Source organism: Trichechus manatus, unplaced genomic scaffold, assembly GCF_000243295.1.
Source record: "Trichechus manatus latirostris isolate Lorelei unplaced genomic scaffold, TriManLat1.0 scaffold00170, whole genome shotgun sequence".
NCBI lineage: Eukaryota > Metazoa > Chordata > Mammalia > Sirenia > Trichechidae > Trichechus > Trichechus manatus.
The window spans coordinates 2,549,401-2,568,422 of NW_004444106.1; the positions used below are offsets into that span (position 1 = coordinate 2,549,401).

A 19,022-nucleotide genomic window follows, 5' to 3' on the forward strand; every position below is an offset into this window, starting at 1 on the left:
CAGCCCTTACTACACAGCTTAGACAGAAAGGGTGAGTCCTGGGGTCTGTTAGAGTAACCAATAGTTTATTACAAGCTTGCACTGGGGTTCTGTGCCAGACCCATAAGCTGAGAGGGGCCCCATGACTGCCCCATGCCTGGGAGAAGCCCCTTCCAAGGTCCTTCCCCTTGGTCCCCTGTCCCAGCCCTGATCCCAATTAAAAAAAAGAAGAAAGAAAAAAAAAAAGGACAAGACGGCACAGGACTTCAGACAGCAACGGAGGAGTGGAGAGACCCAGGCATCTCAATTACAAGACCCCATCCTGATCCTTCTTTCCTAGGAAGGCCACCTCCTCCTGTTCTCCCCGCCCCAGACCTGCTCTGCCAGGCCCCAGGTCTGGGGGCTCTGGCATCTGCAGTCCACGGCCCCATTGCAGGGAATAGTAGTTTTCTGAATATCTCTAGACCCACCCTTTCCCTCCCCCAAGGGACTAGATGAATATTTGACACGCACGCACACCTCCCTCCTTTCCCTAGGCTGTGACGGAGGGAGGCCCCGGCACCATGGTGGGGAGGCAGGGGCTCCTGGTCAGCCTTGAGGCACCTATGCCCAAGCTGGCCCTGGGCCACTGGCCAGCCCCGAGAAGCTCATGAGATGAGGTTTGAAGGGAACTGGAGCTGACATCCTGTCCCCGACCCTTGGGTGGGCCTCAAGCTTACTGCCCTCCAGGATCAGGCACCACCCACCCTGTCCAGCTCATCTGCTCATGCGCTCTGCACTTCAGGAGTAGAAGTGGGAGGAACCGTTGAGGATGTGGGAAGCGACACTGGTGCTGCGGCTTAGAGGCCCAGGCACTGCGGCAGCAGGTGGACCCACGTTCTCACTGCCACTGCCCCCTGAGGCTGCCCGCCGTAGGGGCTGGGGGCTGTTTCTTAGCAGCAGCAGAGCTCCACCACGGGGTGTCCCACTCTGTGCTGGGGGCCCCATCCAGTTTGGGGGACCTGGGGGAGCCAGCAGAGAGGGCTGACGCCAGGCTGGAGGGGGCATGCCTGGTGGAGGAGGGCCGTGGCTCCAGTGTGCCCCTGAGCGGGGAACAGGACGGGAGGGCCAAGCAGGGGCAGGAGGTGGAGCAGGATAGCCCTGGGCAGCAGCCTCGGCTGGGATGCCCCCGAGAGCCATGCTGGAGAAGCCCAGCCTCATACTCTCAGCATCGAAGGCCTCGATCTCACGGGCCTGCCGCTCGAGCAAACTCCGGATTCGCTCGGAGCGCCCTGTCTGTAGGGCCAGCAGCTCCTCTTCCACCTGGGGCACCCAGAACAGAGGTTAGAAAGTCCAGAGGTGGGGAGCCTGCCCTCCCCGCCCAGCCTGGAGGCCGAGCCCCCTTACCCGCTGCTCCAGCAGTGCCCGCCTCAGAGCTACTCTCTGCTCCAGCTCCCGCAGCTCCCGCTCATGCTGACTCTCTGTGCGGATCTTGATCTTGCTCTGGTAAGCATTGAGCAGCTCCAACTCCTGTTGAAGCTGCTGCCGAAGGGCCTGGAACTCTGCCTCTTGAGTTTCATCGAGCCGCAGCTGGAGAAAAAGAACCAGTTTTAGGGACCTCCTCCCTACCCCCATAATCCTCCGCTGCCCCAGGTAGGCCTGGGCCCTGAGGTTTCAAGCAGCAGCCAGTCTCAACATCTACCAAAATTAAAGATCGTCATACCCTGTGACACAGCAATTACACTTCCAGGAATTTATCCCCCAGGTATACTTGCACATGTGCTTGAAGGTGTTCACAGAGGCGTTGCAATAGCAAACTACTGGAAACAACCTAAATGTCCACCAATAAGGGTTTGGTTAAATAAATTATGGTACATTCATACCACAGAAAACTCTACGCTGTTAAAAATGAGATGTGTACAAACATGGAAAGATGTGCAAGAAATATTAAGTGGAAAAAGGAAGTTAGAGAACAGTATGTAAAGTATGATTCCATTTCTGTGTAGAAGTTTTATATAATTTTCCAAATATGCATAGGAGAAAACCTAGAATACACAGTCATTAGTAATAATAGTTACCTTTGAGAAGGGGGATTTGGGTGAGAGAGCTTGGCAAGGAATGGGGGCCCTTTTGAGGAGCCCTGGTGGCACAGTGTTAAAAGCACTCAGCTGCTAACTAAAAGGTCAGCAGTTTGAACCCACCAGCTGCTCTGCGGGAGAAAGATGTGGCAGTCAGCTTCTGTAAATATTACAGACTTGGAAACTCTATGGGGCAGTTCTACTCTATCCTATAAGGTCACTATGAGTTGGAATTGACTCAACGGCAGTGAGTTTGGTCGTTTTTTGGGAGCCCATTTGCACATATGTATATTTTAAGCAGCCAGTCCCACTGCTGTGTGTGATCACTTTTAGAACAGCAAACTTCAAAATCCTCCAGATTTTGGGTAAATGGGCCCAAAGGCCACAATTGTTTTGACCTGCTCCCTGTAAATACATTCAACTAACTCAGGCCCTGTAAAAAAATTATAGCCACTCATTTCCTTGGTGGTTCTTGGTACAACAGGTAAGCCGGCTTTGTCAATACCTTAAGAAAACACTAAGAGAGATGATAAAACCATTGGAGAGAATAATAACAATGGAAGAGTATGAGTTTCCCAGGCAAAAAAAGGCCCATCTCTGTCTACATCCCTTACTTCCACCACCCATAACTACATGTAAATACAGAAGCCAACTGCCACCATGCTCCCTCCCTGGACCCCAGGCCTCACCGCCTGCGAGCTGAGCATCTCTGAGATGGACTGGTCGTACTGCTCGGCCAGGATTGCCAGCTTGCGGGTCTGTTCTTCCTTGAGCCGCTTAAGAAGGCTCTTGTGCTGAGCTTTGGGTGTGGTCTCCAGCAAGTGTGCCCGCAGAGCCTTGTACTGCCGAGTCTGGATCTTGCACGTCTCCTGGAACTGCTTCTTGATCTGCAGCTCCTTAGACTACGCAGTGGATGGATTGAAGGGAGATGGGGGCGGGGGGAGGAAGAAGAGGAAAAGGAGGAGGAGGAGGAACAACCAGGGGAGAGGGGGAGAAGAGAGAGGAGGAGAGGAGACAGAAGCAGAGACAGGGAGAGGGAGAGAAACAGAAAACATGTTAGACAGAGGGGGCGGGGGGAGCTGTATACAGACAGACATGGAGAGATGGGGTTGTGTTGAGAGATCAGGAAGGCTCTTGGGCAAGAGATGCAGAGAAAACAAGACAGGTTCCAAGAGCACATTCACAGAGCTGGGTGGAAAACCGACAAGGAAGAGCATCAGACAGCATGTTCACAGATAGGGAACCAAGAATCTGTGTGGAATACTGACTACACACAAGAAGCTCTGACCATGCAGAGAGGGAGAAAGTATGACCTAGAGATAGAAACACGTGAGCAAATATAAGAATGTGCATAAGAGTCAGAAAACCAAGTCACACAAAACACCCATGGAAGAAAGCAACACACTAAGGAAAGACAGAGAAGTCCCAGGTTCGGCACCTCAGGGAGGAAGGGAGGGAAGGAGGGTAAGCACTGAGCTAAGAGACGGATAAGAAGGGGTTGCCCCATCTTGGGCCACGTAAGGGAAAGGGGCAAAGGAAGTGGCCAGAAAGGGCCTGGCGAACTCAATGGGCCAGCAGCTGCCACCCTCCTGACCAGATCCACATCCCAGCCCCACTCCTTATACACTCAGCTCCCACCCCAAGCCCACAACCAATCCCATTTCCACTCTTCCAACACTCTCTGCCTGGCCCCCCAAGCTCACCCTCCCCCACTGTGGAGGGTTTGCAGTCTCATCCCCCAACCCTCTGCGGTAATGCTCGATGCCAGGAGAGAAATTCTGCTCCCAGACAGAAGGGAACCATGGAGGGAATGGATTGGGATAAAAGGCAGGGCTCAGAGGACAAAGGACCCAGAACCAAAGGGCTCTCTGGAAGGAACCTACAAACAGGGAACTGTGGGACCAAGAAGTTCTGTGGAAGCTCAACAGGGGCCCAGACCCCAGAGCTGGGGGTGGTTGTAGTGTAATGAAACTATGAAGCCAGAGAGGATGAGGTTGAGGAGTGAAAGGGGTTAAGATAACGTAGATGGTGGTGAAGCGGTCGTGGAACTGGGGGTCAAGGGTCTAGATTGGGGGCATACCAGGGAGGCTAGGCGGCAGGACAAAGCAGACAGAGGCAGCCTGGGCCAAAGGTACAGTTCCGCTCAGATATTTTATTTGTGTTTGTCTTTTTCTTTTTTTTTTTGGTAGGGGGAAGGGGACAGGTTGGAAGGGAGACAGAAAAACAAAATCAAAGAGAAGAAAAAAAAAACATGACTCTTCCCACCCACTACCACCCCTGGCCCCAGGCCTGAGTCGATGAGGGTGAGGATGAGCACACACACAGCGGGAGGACAGCAATAACTTAGGGTGGGGGTGGCAGGGGCATCAGGAGAACACAAAGTGTAACTTCCAGACTCCATGGCAGAGGAGGCAGCCTGTCTAGAGGTCCAAGGGCTGGGGAAGTACACTGAAGAAGGAGGGGTGGAAGGGAGGATTTGGTTCTGGAGAAACTTCACTGAGTAGTGGAGATAAAGTGCTCAATGCTCTAGGTATGGGCTGGGGAAGGGCTGGAGTTGGTTACCTCCAGGGAGGAAGGGCCCGGGATTGGCGGGTTCGGGACCTCCGCCCAGCTAGACTTCCTGGTGGTAGCTGGCGGGAGGCAGGGGGCCCCAGGCGGCGCTGGCTGCGTGGTAGCAGTCGGGGGATGCGGCTGGGCCGTTCACCCCGCAGCAGACCCCAGCTGGCCAGTGTGTGGATAGCCCAGGGGGGCAGGCGGGAGGCTAAGCCCTGGCTGGCCCGTGCCAGGCGCCAATTCCAGCCCTTGCACAGGGCCCAAACCCTTGCTAACAGGGCAAGTGGGTGTTGGGCAGTGCGGGGACTACCGCGCCGGGGCCCAGGTACAGGGAGACGGCTGCGGAAGCCATCCTTGTTAGTCTTCGGGTAGAGTGCAAACAGGCCCCGGTCCCCCACAGCCCCACAACCCTGTAGGGCCCGGAAGGCCATGGGTGACAGGCGCAGCAGAGCCCGCAACCAGAGTCGAGAGAGGCCCCGGCGCATCCGGGGACCCTGCTCCCGCACCCACTTGCCCCCAGCTGCCATAGCTGCCAGCGGTAGAGCCAGGCTTGGCCAGGCTAAAAGCCAGGCGGCCCCAAGGCCCAGAGGCACACCCAGAAGGCCCCGGCGCCAGCTCAGGCCCAGGACAGCCCCCAGTGCAGTACCCTGGGCCAGGAGTAGGAACAGACTGGAGGGCAGGTGCAGAGCTGTACAAAGCAGTAGGTAGGAGGCCCCCAGGCCCACCAGCCCCACCTCAAGGGCCAGCAGTGCTGCCTGCAGGCCACCCCCACCCTGGGCTGCCAGCAATGGGAGCAGCAGCAGCAGGAGGAGAGGCAAAAAGCCCGAGGAGGACCCCACTGCAAAGGAAAGGCCAGCCAGGAGGCCATGAGACAAGAGGCCAGGGAGCTGGCTGGCGGTGCTGGGCCTAAGATACGTTGGAGGAGGTTCTGGGGGGATGTCTGGGGAAGGACAGCCATCCCCAGGATCCCTAGGGGTTCCAATTGGAGCCCCTTCCTCCTCTTCTTCCTCTTCCTCAGGGACTGGGGTCAGAGCTGGGCTTTGAACCCAGCCAAGCTCAAACTCCTCATCCAGGAGGCCCCCATCCTCCTTCTCCCACAACCTCCATGCCCCAGCCTCCTCCTGGCCCACGATGCTCCTCTCCTGGGGTGCCAAGGATGGGACTCTAAGCTCCTCTATCTCCTCCCTGGGTAGACCCCAAACTTCCTCATCAGCTAGATTCCTGTGTTCTTTTGGATTGGGACTAGGGGTTCCTGATTCTTCTCCCACAATTCTCCGCTCCTCTGGCTCCAAGGTAGCCCCTTCCTTTCCCAGAATCCTTCTCTCTGGAACCGCTTCCTCCTCCTTTCCCAGCATTCTTTGGTCCAGGACTGCCTCCTGGCCAGATGAGCAGGGCTGCTCTTCTCTAGGGGTGCCTGTGCTGGGTGGTCCCAGAGCCCCAGGAATGGGGAGCGGGAGGCCCGGGGGGCGCTGGCCTGCACGTACTTTGAGGCTCTTGGGCTGCTGGCGAACCTGGGCTGCATGCTTCTGCCGTAACTCCTGCTCACGCCGCTTGTTGTACTCCAGCTGGTTGCCCAGCTCCGTCTGGTGCTGCAGGCGGGTGAGCTCAGCCCGTGTGCGCTGCACGGCCTGGAGCTGCCGTAGCTCCAGCTCCCGTGTGGCCTCATGCTGCCGTAGCAGCAACGCACACTCCAAGTCCTTCTGTGTCTGTTTCTTGTTCAAGTCCTGGGGCGAAAGGGAGGGAGGGCCCGGGGGCCCAGTCAGGGAGCCGTGTTGGTGTCAAGGAAGTGACAGCCCGAGTACTCCTTGGCAGATGGAGCTGGGGGTGAGGGGAGGCAGGAGATGAAGGGTGTAAGCTGGCTAGCATGGGAAGAGAGGTCTAAGGAAACTCTAGCAGGGTCTGGTGGGGATGGGCAGCAAAAGTGGTGCTGAAGAGAAACTGAGTCAAAACACGAATGAGACAGAGGGGAAAGAAGACCGCAAGTGAAAAAAATGCAAAAGGGTTGGTGCCTGGAATCTGTGAACAGAGCAGGAGGGGAGTGAGGATGAGGAGGCCTACCTCCCGCAGCAAGTCCTGGTCCAGGCTGTGACGAGCTAGCAGCATCTTGCGCTTGTACTGGCGACACTGCAGCTCAAAGTACTGGCGCTGCCGCCGTAGCAACCCTGCCTCCTCCTCTGCCTGGCATTGCTGTAGCTGCTCCTTCTGTCGCAGAAGCCACTCTGCCTTCTCTCGCTTGGGTGTGCTGGGGTTCTCCTGGAGCTCCTGCACCAGGGCAGCAGGGGAGCAGGGAGGTCAGGGTCTGCCTCACCCACCACCAGTCCCACCCACAGCTGCAGCCCTGTCCCACCTCCTTTAGTTGCTCCTTCCTAAGTTTGTAGGTACGCTTCTGTGCCTCCAGCAGGGCTGCCAGCTCCTTCTTCTGTTGCCCGAGAATGTGCTGTTGGAACTTACGCTCCTCGGTCTGGGCAGCCCGTGCCTCCTTCTCACCGATAGCCTGGTGCCGTCGTGCCAGCTTTTCTGCCTCGGCCCCAAAGCCAGCCCGCTGTGCCTCGAGCTCCCGCTGCAGCCGTGCGCTATGCTCCTCACGCTCACCCCTCAGCCGCGACTCCAGGGCCAGCAGCTGCTTCTGGTGCTGCCGTCGCATTCGCTTATAGCCACTCAGCTGCTCCCGCAGGGCTGAGTCCTGCTCATGCTCCTGGATCTGACGGCTTACCTGGGGGCAGGGGGGGAGATGGTGCTCAGCCCTGGATCCCATCTTATTAACCCAGATTGTCTTTGTGCTCCAAGGGGAAGAGCATATATTTTAGACTCAGGCAGAGTAAAATTTAAATGCCATTTGGTACTTTCCTCACCTCACTGTGATCATAAAGCAAACAATCTCTCTGAGCCTATTTCCTCAATGGGATAATGTAGACGTTATCTACTTCACAGGTTGGTGTGATAAAATGATAAAGGCACTAAGCACTGGGCCTGGCACAAAAGTAGGAACAATTCAGATTCGGTCAAAAGAGCAAAGAAATTAGATAAGCCTAGGCTCAAACCCCAGTTCTGCTACTTATTAACCATGTGAGTTCAAGCAAGTTAACTTCTCTAAGCCTCAGTTCCCTTATCTGTTAAAAGAGGCACTCATATCTCCTCAGAGAGAGCTATGTAGATTAAGTTTGACACATACATAAAAGTGTCTGAAACACTCTATGAACCAGTAAGTATTGGCTTCCCTCCCCCTTCAGCAACACCGAGGGCCTACTCTACCCCAAGTGCTGAGCTGGGATCTGGGCCACAAGACGTCAGAGTAGCAAGAACACTGGGTCTGGATGTCCTCATCCAAGGTTCATCCAGCTGGCTCTGTCAGTGGATCTCAAACTAGTCCAGGTGGCTAAGTCTCTGGAAGTCACAGACCTCTCTGCAAAGCACCAAGCATCACAGGATCTGCAGAGCTGTCCTAGCAGAACCACCAGCCACAAACAGGGGCCACAAAAAAAACATACTAGACCCATCCAGTGGCCTCTAAGGGGACAGCTGGTGCACAAATGCTCAAACCCAAAGATTTATTTTGGATGAAAAACCACATTTTAACATAAAAATTCTAACCTTTTTCTTTGTTATTCTGGGAACTGAGAAGATTACTATGGCTTGATTTTAGGAGGACGTAGGTCCTGCTTACAGAGCTTAAGAAGCACTGAAGGTACTTGGGCAAGCAGCTCTCTGAGCCGCAGCTGCATTATCCTCTCTCAGATGTGAGCATCCCTTCCCCTCCCAGGGTACCTGGAAAGATTAGACACATGCACGTGTGTGGGCCTGAGCCAGTCATGAGGGTAAAGCAGACACCTGAACACCATCCTCGCTCTCTAGGGGCACAGACTCTAGCAGACCTGTCATAATGTTACTCAGGAGTGCCACAGCAGAAGCCCAGACGTGCCTGTGTGCAGGGATGTGGAGCATTCGACTGGCCAGAGGAGCCTGGAATGCACCCAAGACATGTTATTTAAGCTGGGCCACAAGAAGAGGGAAATGTGACCAAAATAATTTGGGGGGAGGGGGACAGGGGAGGAAGAGTCGAGGTGAGGAGAAGGCAAGAGCCAACAGAAAGTTTGAGAGAAGAACCTGGACTTAATCCTGTGCCAACAGGGAGAAAATAATTTCTGGACTTAGAAAAGACAGTCTGGAGCATTCAGATGTGGTAGAAAAATGGACGGCAAGCAGGCAGTGCAGAGATGGCTGTACTTACCAGGGAGGCCGTGCGGATGGTGGCAAAGTGGTCCCGGTTGCGGCAGTAGGCCCGGCGGCGGGCAGAGGAGGTGGTGGAGGTGGGAGCTGGGGCTGCAGGTGGCTGGAGGGGGCCTGGGGTCATCTCTGGCTGGTAGGGGTCATCATACAGGTTGTCAGAGCCCTAGAGGAAGGGAAGGTGGAACGGATACCCAAGGCACAGAGACTTGGCCCAAAGGGAGCTACTTGAGGAGACCTGTCAGACTTGGGGAAGAAGCAGTCAGGCTTAGGGAGGGAGAGTAGGGAACCCAAGGGATTCCTGAGGGGAGAGCTTAGGCTTGGCTACCTGCCTCTGCTAGGCCCACTCAGGTTGAGCTGCATACCGGCAGCCGGTGGATGATGGAGCTGTGGGAGGTGACTGTGTGCTCCCCTTCTTGCATCATGGCCATCTCCCGGGCTTCAGGACCTTCCTCCTCCTCTTCTTCTTCTTCTTCCTCCTCCTCTTCCTCCTCATTGTCTGAGGCATCTGCTAGGCTGTTGACAGAGCTGCTCTGGCTGGAGGCGCTGATGGACATGCTGGGCACCGAGTGGCTACTCTCCAGACTGGTCAGCGTCCCAGCCCGGTGCATGTAGGGGTCCGCCTCCTGTGGACAGGGCGCAGGCTGTTGGGCAGGGAAGGGGAAGGACAAGGGGTGTGTGCATGGAGATTGCACAAGGAGACAGAGGGTGTGTGGCGGGGAGAGGAGCCAGCAGCTGCTGGGAGATAGGCACAGCATGGGGTTAAAGAAGGGTGGTAGGGCAAGATGGGTCACCTCCTCCTCCTCTGGGGCCTCGGTGCCAGGGCCATTGGGTGCCTCTTGGAACAGTATCTTCTTCATCTTACGGTACTGCAGGTTGTCCAGCTCCCGCACAGCATCCTTGGTCCTCTGGATTAGGTCCATGATGACTGTGGGTGGCCGCTCCCGGAGCACAAAGCGGTGCTGTGGGGAGAGAAGACTGAGGTCTGCTGCCACTCACTGCCCCCAATAACCCAGGGGTCTCAGCATTCCCTCTGGCCTGAGATACTTCCCTGGGGCCCATGCCTACTATGGGTTGATACTGGTCTTGTCCCAACACCTCCTCCCACAATAACCTTCTTTTCTGCCCAGTCTCTATCTCCAGACAGTTTCTTGTTCCTCCAGGCATGGCTGACAGACAAAAACAGTGAGATGTCGGTTCTAGCCCAGGTCCTCTACCAAAGTGCTGTGTGACCTTGGACATGTCAACGTGGCCTCTCTTGGCCTCACAAAGTATCCCACAACTATAAAATGAATAAGTCAAACTAGGCAATCTAAGGATCTTAGGTCCCATGGATCAATGAAGGTAATGGGGAGTCCCTCCGTTTTTGATAGCTCAAAAAACACCTTAGGGAAACCATACATTTACCCATGATAAGGCTACACAGGCTTTGGGCCCGAATCACATCAGGTAATCCTGGTTACCTCACGCTGACCAGAAGCTCTGGCTTGTATTTATATACATCTTTGATTAACAAAAGATGGGAAAACAATTAATAAATTAAAGCAGCCTGGTAGACCAAATCTTATAAAACACAGAGTCCACTGGGTGCTAGGGATGGGCGTGGGAATTCATAAATGAAGTTCCTGGTGGAGGAAGTATTGAGAACCACTGATTTCACTGAAAGGAGACCCTGGTAGCACAAACGGTTAAGTGCTCGACTACTAGCCAAAAAGGTGGTGGTTTGAACCCGCCCAGAGGCGACTTGGAAGACAGGCCTTAGAAAACTCTACAGAGCAGTTCTACTCCGCACACACAGGGTCACCATGAGTTAGAACTGACTAGACAGCAATGAACAACAACAATTTCATCAAGGGGTTTCTTGTGGCTTTAATAAGCTATAGTTTTAGGAGAATGTTAGGCCTGTGAGCCCTCACCTTTAGAAGAACCTCTGAGGTTGGCCTGTCTTGAGGGATTTTCTGAAGACAGGAGTCAACGAAATTCCGGAAGTACTCAGACCTGGAAGTCACAGGTTGAGGGGAGGAAGGGCGGGCATAAGCCAGGCAGCGTTATCCCATGGCCTAACCCCTGTGCCCAGAAATCCCAGTCCTCACCAGTGTCCTGACTGGAGCACGGGGGACTCGTTCTGTGCAATGTGGTATAAGGCACTCATCGCATTCATGTTAAACAGTGGTGGTTTCCGTTCCGCTACAGAGAGAGGTCAAGGGGGAGAAGGTGAGAGGTGGCAGGTGGGCAGAGGAGACTAGAATGGAAATCAGAAGACCTGGGTTCAAACCCCAGCTCCTTTACTTCCTTGCTGCATAACCTTGAACAATTCTCATAATCCTGTTGAGTCTCAATTCATTCTTACCTCTGTAAAATGAACACCTATCTTCCCCATTGCACATGGGGGGGAGTAAGGATGAAAGAAAATAATATACGCAAAAATACTTGGTAAACTGTGAAGTGCTATATAAAAAAAAAATTAATATTCAGGAAACCAACAAAGAAGGCAGAAGAAAGCATATTCAGTTAGTGATTCAATTAGTATTTATTAAGTACTAAATGAGAGCAAAAAAAATTGCTAAATGTTATGAGCAAAAGAAAGAAGAACAAGAGACAGCTCCTGCCCTCAAGGGACTTCCAGTCTAAATGGAAGACTAAATAGGTCTAAATAAATAACACCAGGTTTAAAGCATTAATTGGCACAAGAAGGAGACAGGTAAATGGCTTCAAAGCTGAGGGTGAGGGGTAAGCCTTCAGGCTAGCACGCTTGCAGGGAATTCAGGCAAGGTCTTTTGGAAAAGGGGTGTTAAAAGTTAGGCCTTAGATTTGAAGTTGCAAGCCAGAAGCCCCCTGCGGCTAAGACACATGGTTTGTTTTATCTATATTTTTGGCCTAAACAGTGATTTTTTATTAGTTGTCAAAAATAATAATTAAAGGATCATAATCTAAATTTCCAGTTTCTCTTAAAAAATCAGACCTGACAAACTGGAGTCTTCATTCCTGCATATTGATGGGCTGGAACTAAACAATAGCTACCGTCTTTACATGGGAATGGCAACCTCCAGTTTGCCCCAGCCTCCTCCATCCCCCATTGTGTCCCAGAGTGTCAGCTGCCGTTTATAATCAGGTTTAATTCTTTTTTCAATGGTAGAGAAATACTTCTCTGTACCCTGGTTTCTCCCAAAAACTGGGAATAAAACAGGCAGATCTAGATATTTTTTTATATTTGGCCTCCCTCACATACTTCCATCACCCGTCTGGCCCCTGCCTTAAATGATAAACGTGGGCAATGTAGAGGTGGAGGGAAAGGCCATGTCCAAGTCTTTCACCTCTGGTAGACGACAAGATACAAACCAAGGCAAGAGAAGTGGGGAAGTTCAAGGCACAGACTGAGGGTGGAGCTTGTGAAGGTGAGAGCCAGCCCCTAGGAAAACAGAACCTTTAGTCTATTGTAAGGGAGGATGGACATGGCACTGTGTCTGAGTAGGGGGATAAAAACTGAGCTTAAGTACATTTCTCTGGCATCAGTAATATAAAAAAGTGGGAGGGAGAAGAGACTGGTGGTAGAAAAGATCACTGTAGGAAGTTGGTAATAAGAATAACTAACGGCAACAATTTAGTGCCTGGCACTGTGTTAGGGGCCTCACAAATGCCAACTCACTAAATAATTGTTTCAGTTGTGTAGGATGGCAGAGACAAGAAGCAAGGTCTCAAGAACTCACTCTAGCCTAACTCTCTGGCCTTCTCACTCACTGTTCTTTGTGTTACACGCTATGTTCTAAACAACCAAAGCTAGTCTCAGTTTCCCATGCCTGGTCTTACCTCTCAGCTTTTGCATATGCTGTCCTCTCTATATGGAATGCTCTTCCCTACATTCTCCAAATAGCTAACTACTATTTGTCTTCTGGGTCTATTTAAACATCTCTGCTACGATGTGGTCTTCCTCAGCCCCTAAACTAGGTCAAGTCCCTTGTTATAGGTTTTTATGGCTCCTGTAACTTCTCCAGCCAGCTTTCGTCACACTGAGAGAAAACACGACTGTTTCCCCAACTCAAATTTAAGTTCCATGTGGGCAGGGACTATGTCTACCTCATTCACTACTATACCCCAGAACCTAGCAGAGTGCATGGCACACAGTGGGCACTCAAAGATTTAGAACCAGGATGTTGGACAGGAAGAGACGAATGCTACCAAATCTTTAATCTAAGAACTAGCAAGACTTGATGGCTGGCTGTATTGGCAGTCAAGGGCAGACAAACTAGACAGGAGCTTGGAAGCCTAGGAGGATGGGATGGCACAGGGATAGTAACAGAGAAAGGTTTGGGGAGGAAAGAGGATGAGGGAGCAGAGAAGAGAGTGTCCTTACCCAGCTCGATGCAGGTTATCCCCAAGGACCAGACATCCACCTTGCCGTCGTACTGTCCCTCATCCATGGCCAGGATTACCTCTGGAGCCATCCTGGAAGGATGGCCAGGACAGAGAGGTTCATCACCCACCCAGACCCTGCCAACTCCCTGTTCCCAACATCCCAGGAGCTCTCTCCACTCACTCCCACTCACCAGTACGGGGTGCCCACGAAGGAGTTGGCGGGTGCCATGATGGATGCAGAGCCGAAGTCCCCCAGCTTCACCAAGCCTGGCTCTGATAGCAGAATGTTTCCAGCCTTCACATCCCTGCCAGAGGTAAAATGCAGGGATGAGACATGCATCTCTGGAAGGCTGGATGGGGCTTCAGCACCCAGTTTCCCAGAAAGAGGCTGTAGCCCAGCTGAGTAGAGGGCACCCCACTGCCAGCCATCATCAGCAAACTTGTACCTATGGATCATGTTGTGGGAGTGCAGGTAAGCCAGGCCCTGAAGGGCCCCGTGGGTCACAGCCGCAATCTCCACCTCCTGAAGGGGCTTCTTGTGCACTGGAGAGTCAGAGAAAAACATCATCTGAGGAAGCTGAAGGGTGGACCGGAGCAAGCGCCCCTTAACCACTTCCTATAGCTTCTCTGCTCCTCTCCCTTGTCCCACCTCTTGGCTGCCAAAGAGTCACTCACCTTCTAGAAGGTCAGAAGCTGAGCCCAAGCAATACTCCATCACCAGCTGAGGAAGGGTCAAGGGTCAGAGGTCAGCAGATCCTGGCCACCCCGGCCCAGCTCCCTTGGGCAGAGACCCAAAGCAGAGAGCTTCCTTGCCTATTCTTCATTCAGGCACAGCCCCCAGAGTAATAACAGGGAGGAAGGGCAACTGGAGAAAATGAGGGGCGATGGGAGAGGAGTCCTTGGAGCCAGTGCCTCCCCTACAAAGAGCCCAAAATGCTCACCACCACTCCTATCAGAATCCCTTCAGAGCCCCATTCAATCTCCACCTCCCCCAGCCCACATGCCCTTCTCCAACTGCTAACAGTCTATGTCACGCTTCAAGCCAGCCTCTCCTTCTGGACTGACACTGCTGCTCATGGGTTTGTCTGAAGACAAGAGCAGTCAGGGCGAGCCTTCCCCCAGCAGTATCCTGAACAGGACCCACCTAAGAGCCTGGACCAGGATGAGGATGGGCTAGAGTAGGGGTAAAGATCAGGCCAAAGTCAGGAGGCCAGCTTACCCAAGCTGTGTGTTCTCTCAGGTAACAGCCCCGGTACTGAATGGTATTGGGATGCCGGAGTTTCTGCAGGAACCGCACCTCTTTGATGATGTCCTGCCACTTCTGGAGGGAGGCCAGGGGAGGAGAGGGTCACCCAGCCTGCATCTTGAGACTGGGGTCCCCTGCCTCCTACTCAGTCTTGTCAAGACTGACCCACCTCATTTGACTGCTTCCCACTGTAGGACATCTTCTTGATGGCCACCACCTCACTGTTTCGGACATCTCGGGCCTAGGAGACCAGATCAGAAGGTGGTGAAGGCCCCCAGTGAGAATCAAGAAGCGGGAGGACTTGCTTGCTCAGGAGAGGGCAGGAGAGGCTGGTGTGGAGAGCACTGCAGAGGGGCTGCTCGGAAAGAACAGATTTTCCACCCTTATCCCACCCTCCCAAGCCTCAACTCACGAAGTACACAGCTCCAAAGCTCCCATGGCCAATTTCTCGGAGGTCAGAGAAGAGCTTTTCAGGGTCATCCTTGAAGAAGAGCTCAGCCACATCAGGGTCCTTTAGGCTCCCGGCCCGGCCCCCGGCCGGCATGGTGGCCCCCGGGGGCCCTGGGAGTGAGGCCTGGCCTGGTGAACAGAGAAGGGATCCTTACAGAGGGAAAGAGGCCCTCGGGTTTCTGCCTTCTCTTCCCCTAGTTCCCTGATGAGGGGGAGGCACTGACGAGGAAGGGCAGGGGGAGATTAGAAACATCAAAGCTCAAAAAAATGAAGTTGCCCTGGCAACCAGAGCACGGGGGCCGGGTCCCTGGAGTCCCTAAAACTGCTAGGAAGACTCTGGGAAGCTAAGCATCTTCCCTATCTTCCTCAGCCCTCAACAAGTTCCCATTTTCCTACCAACTCTGGCCTCTCCCCTCAAGAATGAAGGATTCTGCTTCCCAACCAGAGCCCCAGAGACCCAAGTGTCCAGTCCTGCAAGTCCCATACCCCAACTATTTCCAGGCACCTTCCTGTTCCCCTCAGCGCGAGGCCCCCTCCTCCCTCAACCTCTCACACCCTGGAAGAGGACAGGAAATGGCCAGGCCGGAGGCAGTGGAAATCCGGCCATTGTTAGAAGTGGGTACTGGTCCAGAGGGGCCAGGAGACTCACTCTCAAAAGCGAGTAGCGACACTGCGGCCGAGATCTAGAATGGGAAGGACAGGAATGTAAGTGGAGCCTGGCTTTGGGGGCTTCTCTGTGATCTGGGCTGCCTTACTTGTCCAGTCTAATTGCATAAGCACCATAACACAGGAACAGGGCATTTTCAATGTCCAAATAATATTTATTGAGCACATACAGTAAGCACTTTCCATGTGTTATCTATCATTCAATCCTAAACCCAACCCTATGAGGTAAATATTACAACCCACGTTTTACAGATGAGGAAACTGGCTCAGAAAGGTCAAGCTACTTGCCCAAAGTTGGTCCTGCATCACTATGCTTTCAGACCAGTCCTATGACACAAGTAGGGCAGGGATCATCATCACCATTTCACAGATGAAGTCACTGAGGCACAGAGAAGAAAGATGACTTCTCCAAGGTCGGAGAACAGGACCTTTTCCTCTCCAGTCAGGCCTGCATGCTCATTACTCTCAGCCCCCTGCCTGCAGGAAGCCTCTCCTGACCACTCCAGCCTTTGGAAGAGCCCCTAGAGCAGCCAGGCAAACATCCAGAGAAAGCTCCTGCAGGACTGGCTTTCCGAGGGGCTTCCACGCCAGGCTAAGCACTTGTAGGAACTTAGGCTCAAGTCAAGGATACAAAGGAGACTTCAGCAGAGCTGGACTCCTAGGGTAGAGTTCTAGCTACTTAAAAACATCTAACAATTTAGCATGTAATTACATTCTATCGTGCATTGTTTCCTGTTGTGCTGTTAATTCTGACTCCTCAGCCCAGTTGGAAGCTGGAGGGACTCTGTGGTGGGTCCCCAGGGCGCAGAGAACTCAGAATAGCCTGAAAGATTGATTGACTGCCCTCAGCCCAGCCCTCAGCAGCTCCCAGGCTGCTAAAAGCAAGCCCCTTTCTCCCTTCTCCTACCAGCAGCCAAGCACCCCTCACCCCCACCACACACCCACATGTAAAGGCAGGTGCTCACAATTTGCTAATGGAAACTTCCTGGCCTCTTCCTCAGCACCCAGTCCAAGAATGCCAACCCAGGACCCCACGCCACATGTAAGGGGTGCCACATCACATAGTGGCTCTTCCTCACAATATCAATGAACATTTATTGAGTGACTACCAAGATCTGTGCTAAATCATAACCACCTTCTAAGTTGAACAACGTTATCTCCATTCTGCAGATGAAGAAACCAAGTCCATGGGTCTCTAAGCTACACTGTCAGTACATCCCCTCAGCAAGGTACAGCAACAGGGCTTTGAGTAAGTTTCTTATACTTAGTCTTCTCTTCTGTAAAATGGATTACAACATGCAGCTGTTTTGAGATTTTAATGAGATCCATACTTAGGAGCACTTAACAGATATTAAACATACGGATTTTTTCTTCCCCACCTCCACGGTTGCCACAACACCACTTTAATCGTTGGGGGTCATCCTACCCCAGCAGCTTGGCTTTAACTATTAAGAGACACCACTATGGCTATCATTTGTCACAAGAGAGTCTTTTCAGGAACCTGGGCCAAAATCTGGGATTAGGGTAAAAATGAAGGTCACAGGAGAGAGAAAAATCCATGAGGTAGAAAGCAGAAGCCAGAGCCTCCCATTAGGAAAAGCCTGAGTATAACCCTCCTGCAAAGGAAGATCATTTCAACCCTCATTCTTAAACCTCACTCCAACTTGTTCTCCTCTGGACCCCTTGCCAAACCCAGGCTCAGGGGAAAAGACATGGAGCAGGGGCAAGACTTGATCCAAGACTTGGGTTCAAATCCCAATTCTGCCATTAGTGTGACCTTGGGCAACCTCTCCAGGCCTTAATGTTCTTCACTGTAAAATGGGAAGACAGTAATAAAGAGCCCCCACAGGGTGAATGTGGTGGGGGAGCACATGAGAAAATGGATGTAAAAGCACTGTGTAAATGGTGGACCACTGAACAAATGTACGAGATTATTCATACCATCACAAAAAGATTAGAAAGTGCAGCTAGGAGAAAATATTGCCAGCCCCCCCCCCCCACTTCTTTGCAAGGACAACAAACCCAACCGAACCAGGCCCAAAAGCAGATAAGCAGATCCTGACCCACCATGGGGATTAGAGGCATGGGAATCAACACCCCAGAACAGTCAGGAAAAAGGAGTATAATCATGTTAGAGGTGACTGTGAGGGGCAAACTGAACAGGGCAACAGACAGAGGAGTGCAAACCCATCTGATAAGCTCAAGCATCCTAGGTATGACCTAGGAGACCCTGTCACCTGAGGTCCCCTTCAACCAGACACAACTAAGGTAAGAGGAAGGGAAAAAGGGTGGCAACAGAAGGCAAGGCTGGCCAGAGGCTGACCACTGGCCCAGCTGGGATTCCCCATCCCGAGGAGATGGCCTACTTGGGCCCAGCTTCTCAGAAAGAAGCACCCTTTCTTCTCAGTGCTAGACACAGGGACCCACGCCCCTGCACCCCGCTTCTCACCTGGATGGGGTCACTATGGTGCCCCAGCGCCTCCGCCTTCTCCTGGGGTCCTCCAGCGGCTCTGCCAAGCAGGGAGAGGGGCAAGGAGATCCTTCCCCTCGCCACCTCTTCCTCGGCTTTCGCCCTTCCTGAGGGGCGGACCAGGGAAGCCTCCCCTGGAGGGGAGGGGGTGACAACCTGATCTGACCTCGCGGTCCAGTCCTCCTCCTCCTCGAGGGCGACAGTTGCTGAATCCCGGATTTCTGACTGTGGGGGTCTGAACCCCGGATATTTGAGCGCGGGGGACTGAATCCGGTATTTGAAAGCCTGGGGAATGAACCCCGGATACTGGTGCACCGAGGGGCCTGAACCCCAGATATTTGAAATCCAATGAAACAGAGCCCTAGGTTTAGAGTTTGGGACCCGAGTCCCAGATATCTGCAATCTGAGGGGCTGATGCCGGATATTTCAGAAGCGAGGAACCAAGCCCGGAAATTCGGGACCCAGGAGCCTGAGCCCGGGTCTTCGGCCACGGACAGGGGGCCCACCCCGAGGACGTCCGGCCGCACAGCCCCTTTCACGCCAGGGTCCGAGGGTGACAGCCCCCACGCCCGCCCCAGCCTCCTCCTTTTCCCCTTCTCTCTTCCGAGGACAGCGGAAAAATTGTAGCTAAGACGCTGCCGGCCGTCCCCGTGCCCTCTCTCCCTCTCCTCTTCTCAGTCTCAGCCTCTCTCCGCAACACAGCCCTGGTCTCGTCCCGATCTCCCTCTCCCTCTTCCTCCCAATTCCAAGATGGAGACCGGGCGGGAGCGCGCAGGCGCCGTAGGGATGCCGGGCCAAAGGGGGCGGAGCCCTAAAGTGAAACGGCCCCGCCCCTCTCTCCTCACCACCGCGGTCTGGGAGATGGGCAGCCAGAGCCTGAGTGCGCGCGCGCCCCGCCACGCGGACCCTGGAGGAGGGAACAAGAACTACTCCTGGAGGGGGAGGAGCCCAGCGCGCGGTCGGACACTGGTCGCGGACAAGGCTGTGGCGCATGCGCTCGCTCCGCGTTATCGCGGAGCTCGAG

General features: G+C 53.5%; 2 protein-coding genes across 3 annotated transcripts; both read right to left on the minus strand.

The window, feature by feature from the left end:
• Positions 1–44: 44 nt before the first annotated feature.
• TAOK2 (TAO kinase 2) lies at positions 45–18,755 on the minus strand. 2 transcript variants are annotated; one of them, XM_004386640.1, is made up of 19 exons: positions 17,978–18,755; positions 14,825–14,991; positions 14,582–14,653; positions 14,386–14,487; positions 13,842–13,887; positions 13,613–13,709; positions 13,358–13,471; positions 13,165–13,256; positions 10,907–11,000; positions 10,730–10,811; positions 9,608–9,775; positions 9,179–9,439; positions 8,818–8,979; positions 6,937–7,302; positions 6,648–6,851; positions 6,074–6,313; positions 2,726–2,938; positions 1,366–1,548; positions 45–1,281 (listed from the first exon to the last, which is right to left on the minus strand). In XM_004386640.1, exons 2-19 carry the CDS (start codon positions 14,954–14,956, stop codon positions 760–762), a joined length of 3,150 nt encoding a protein of 1,049 aa, XP_004386697.1. In that variant the 5' UTR covers positions 14,957–14,991; positions 17,978–18,755; the 3' UTR covers positions 45–759. The 2 variants fall into 2 exon arrangements, with proteins under 2 accessions (XP_004386697.1, XP_004386695.1); XM_004386638.1 differs by lacking the exons at positions 45–1,281; positions 1,366–1,548; positions 2,726–2,938 and having other exon boundaries at positions 4,162–6,313.
• LOC111822389 (uncharacterized) lies at positions 17,983–18,991 on the minus strand. The gene is given in 7 exon segments (XM_023740973.1): positions 17,983–18,230; positions 18,232–18,256; positions 18,258–18,328; positions 18,331–18,373; positions 18,375–18,477; positions 18,480–18,596; positions 18,844–18,991. Coding segments are annotated over 7 exon segments (747 nt in total). The 3' UTR covers positions 17,983–17,990.
• Positions 18,992–19,022: the final 31 nt, after the last annotated feature.

Bases quoted from the DNA above. Each gene is read 5' to 3' on its own strand.
- TAOK2 (XM_004386638.1), bottom strand. From the start codon at position 14,956: ATGCCGGCCGGGGGCCGGGCCGGGAGCCTAAAGGACCCTGATGTGGCT. The intron at 13,888-14,385 runs GTAAGCTGGCCT...ACCCTTCCTCAG, and splicing joins TGAGAGAACACACAGCTTGG to CTGGTGATGGAGTATTGCTT. The intron at 13,710-13,841 runs GTGAGTGACTCT...CTGACTCTCCAG, and splicing joins AGCTTCTGACCTTCTAGAAG to TGCACAAGAAGCCCCTTCAG.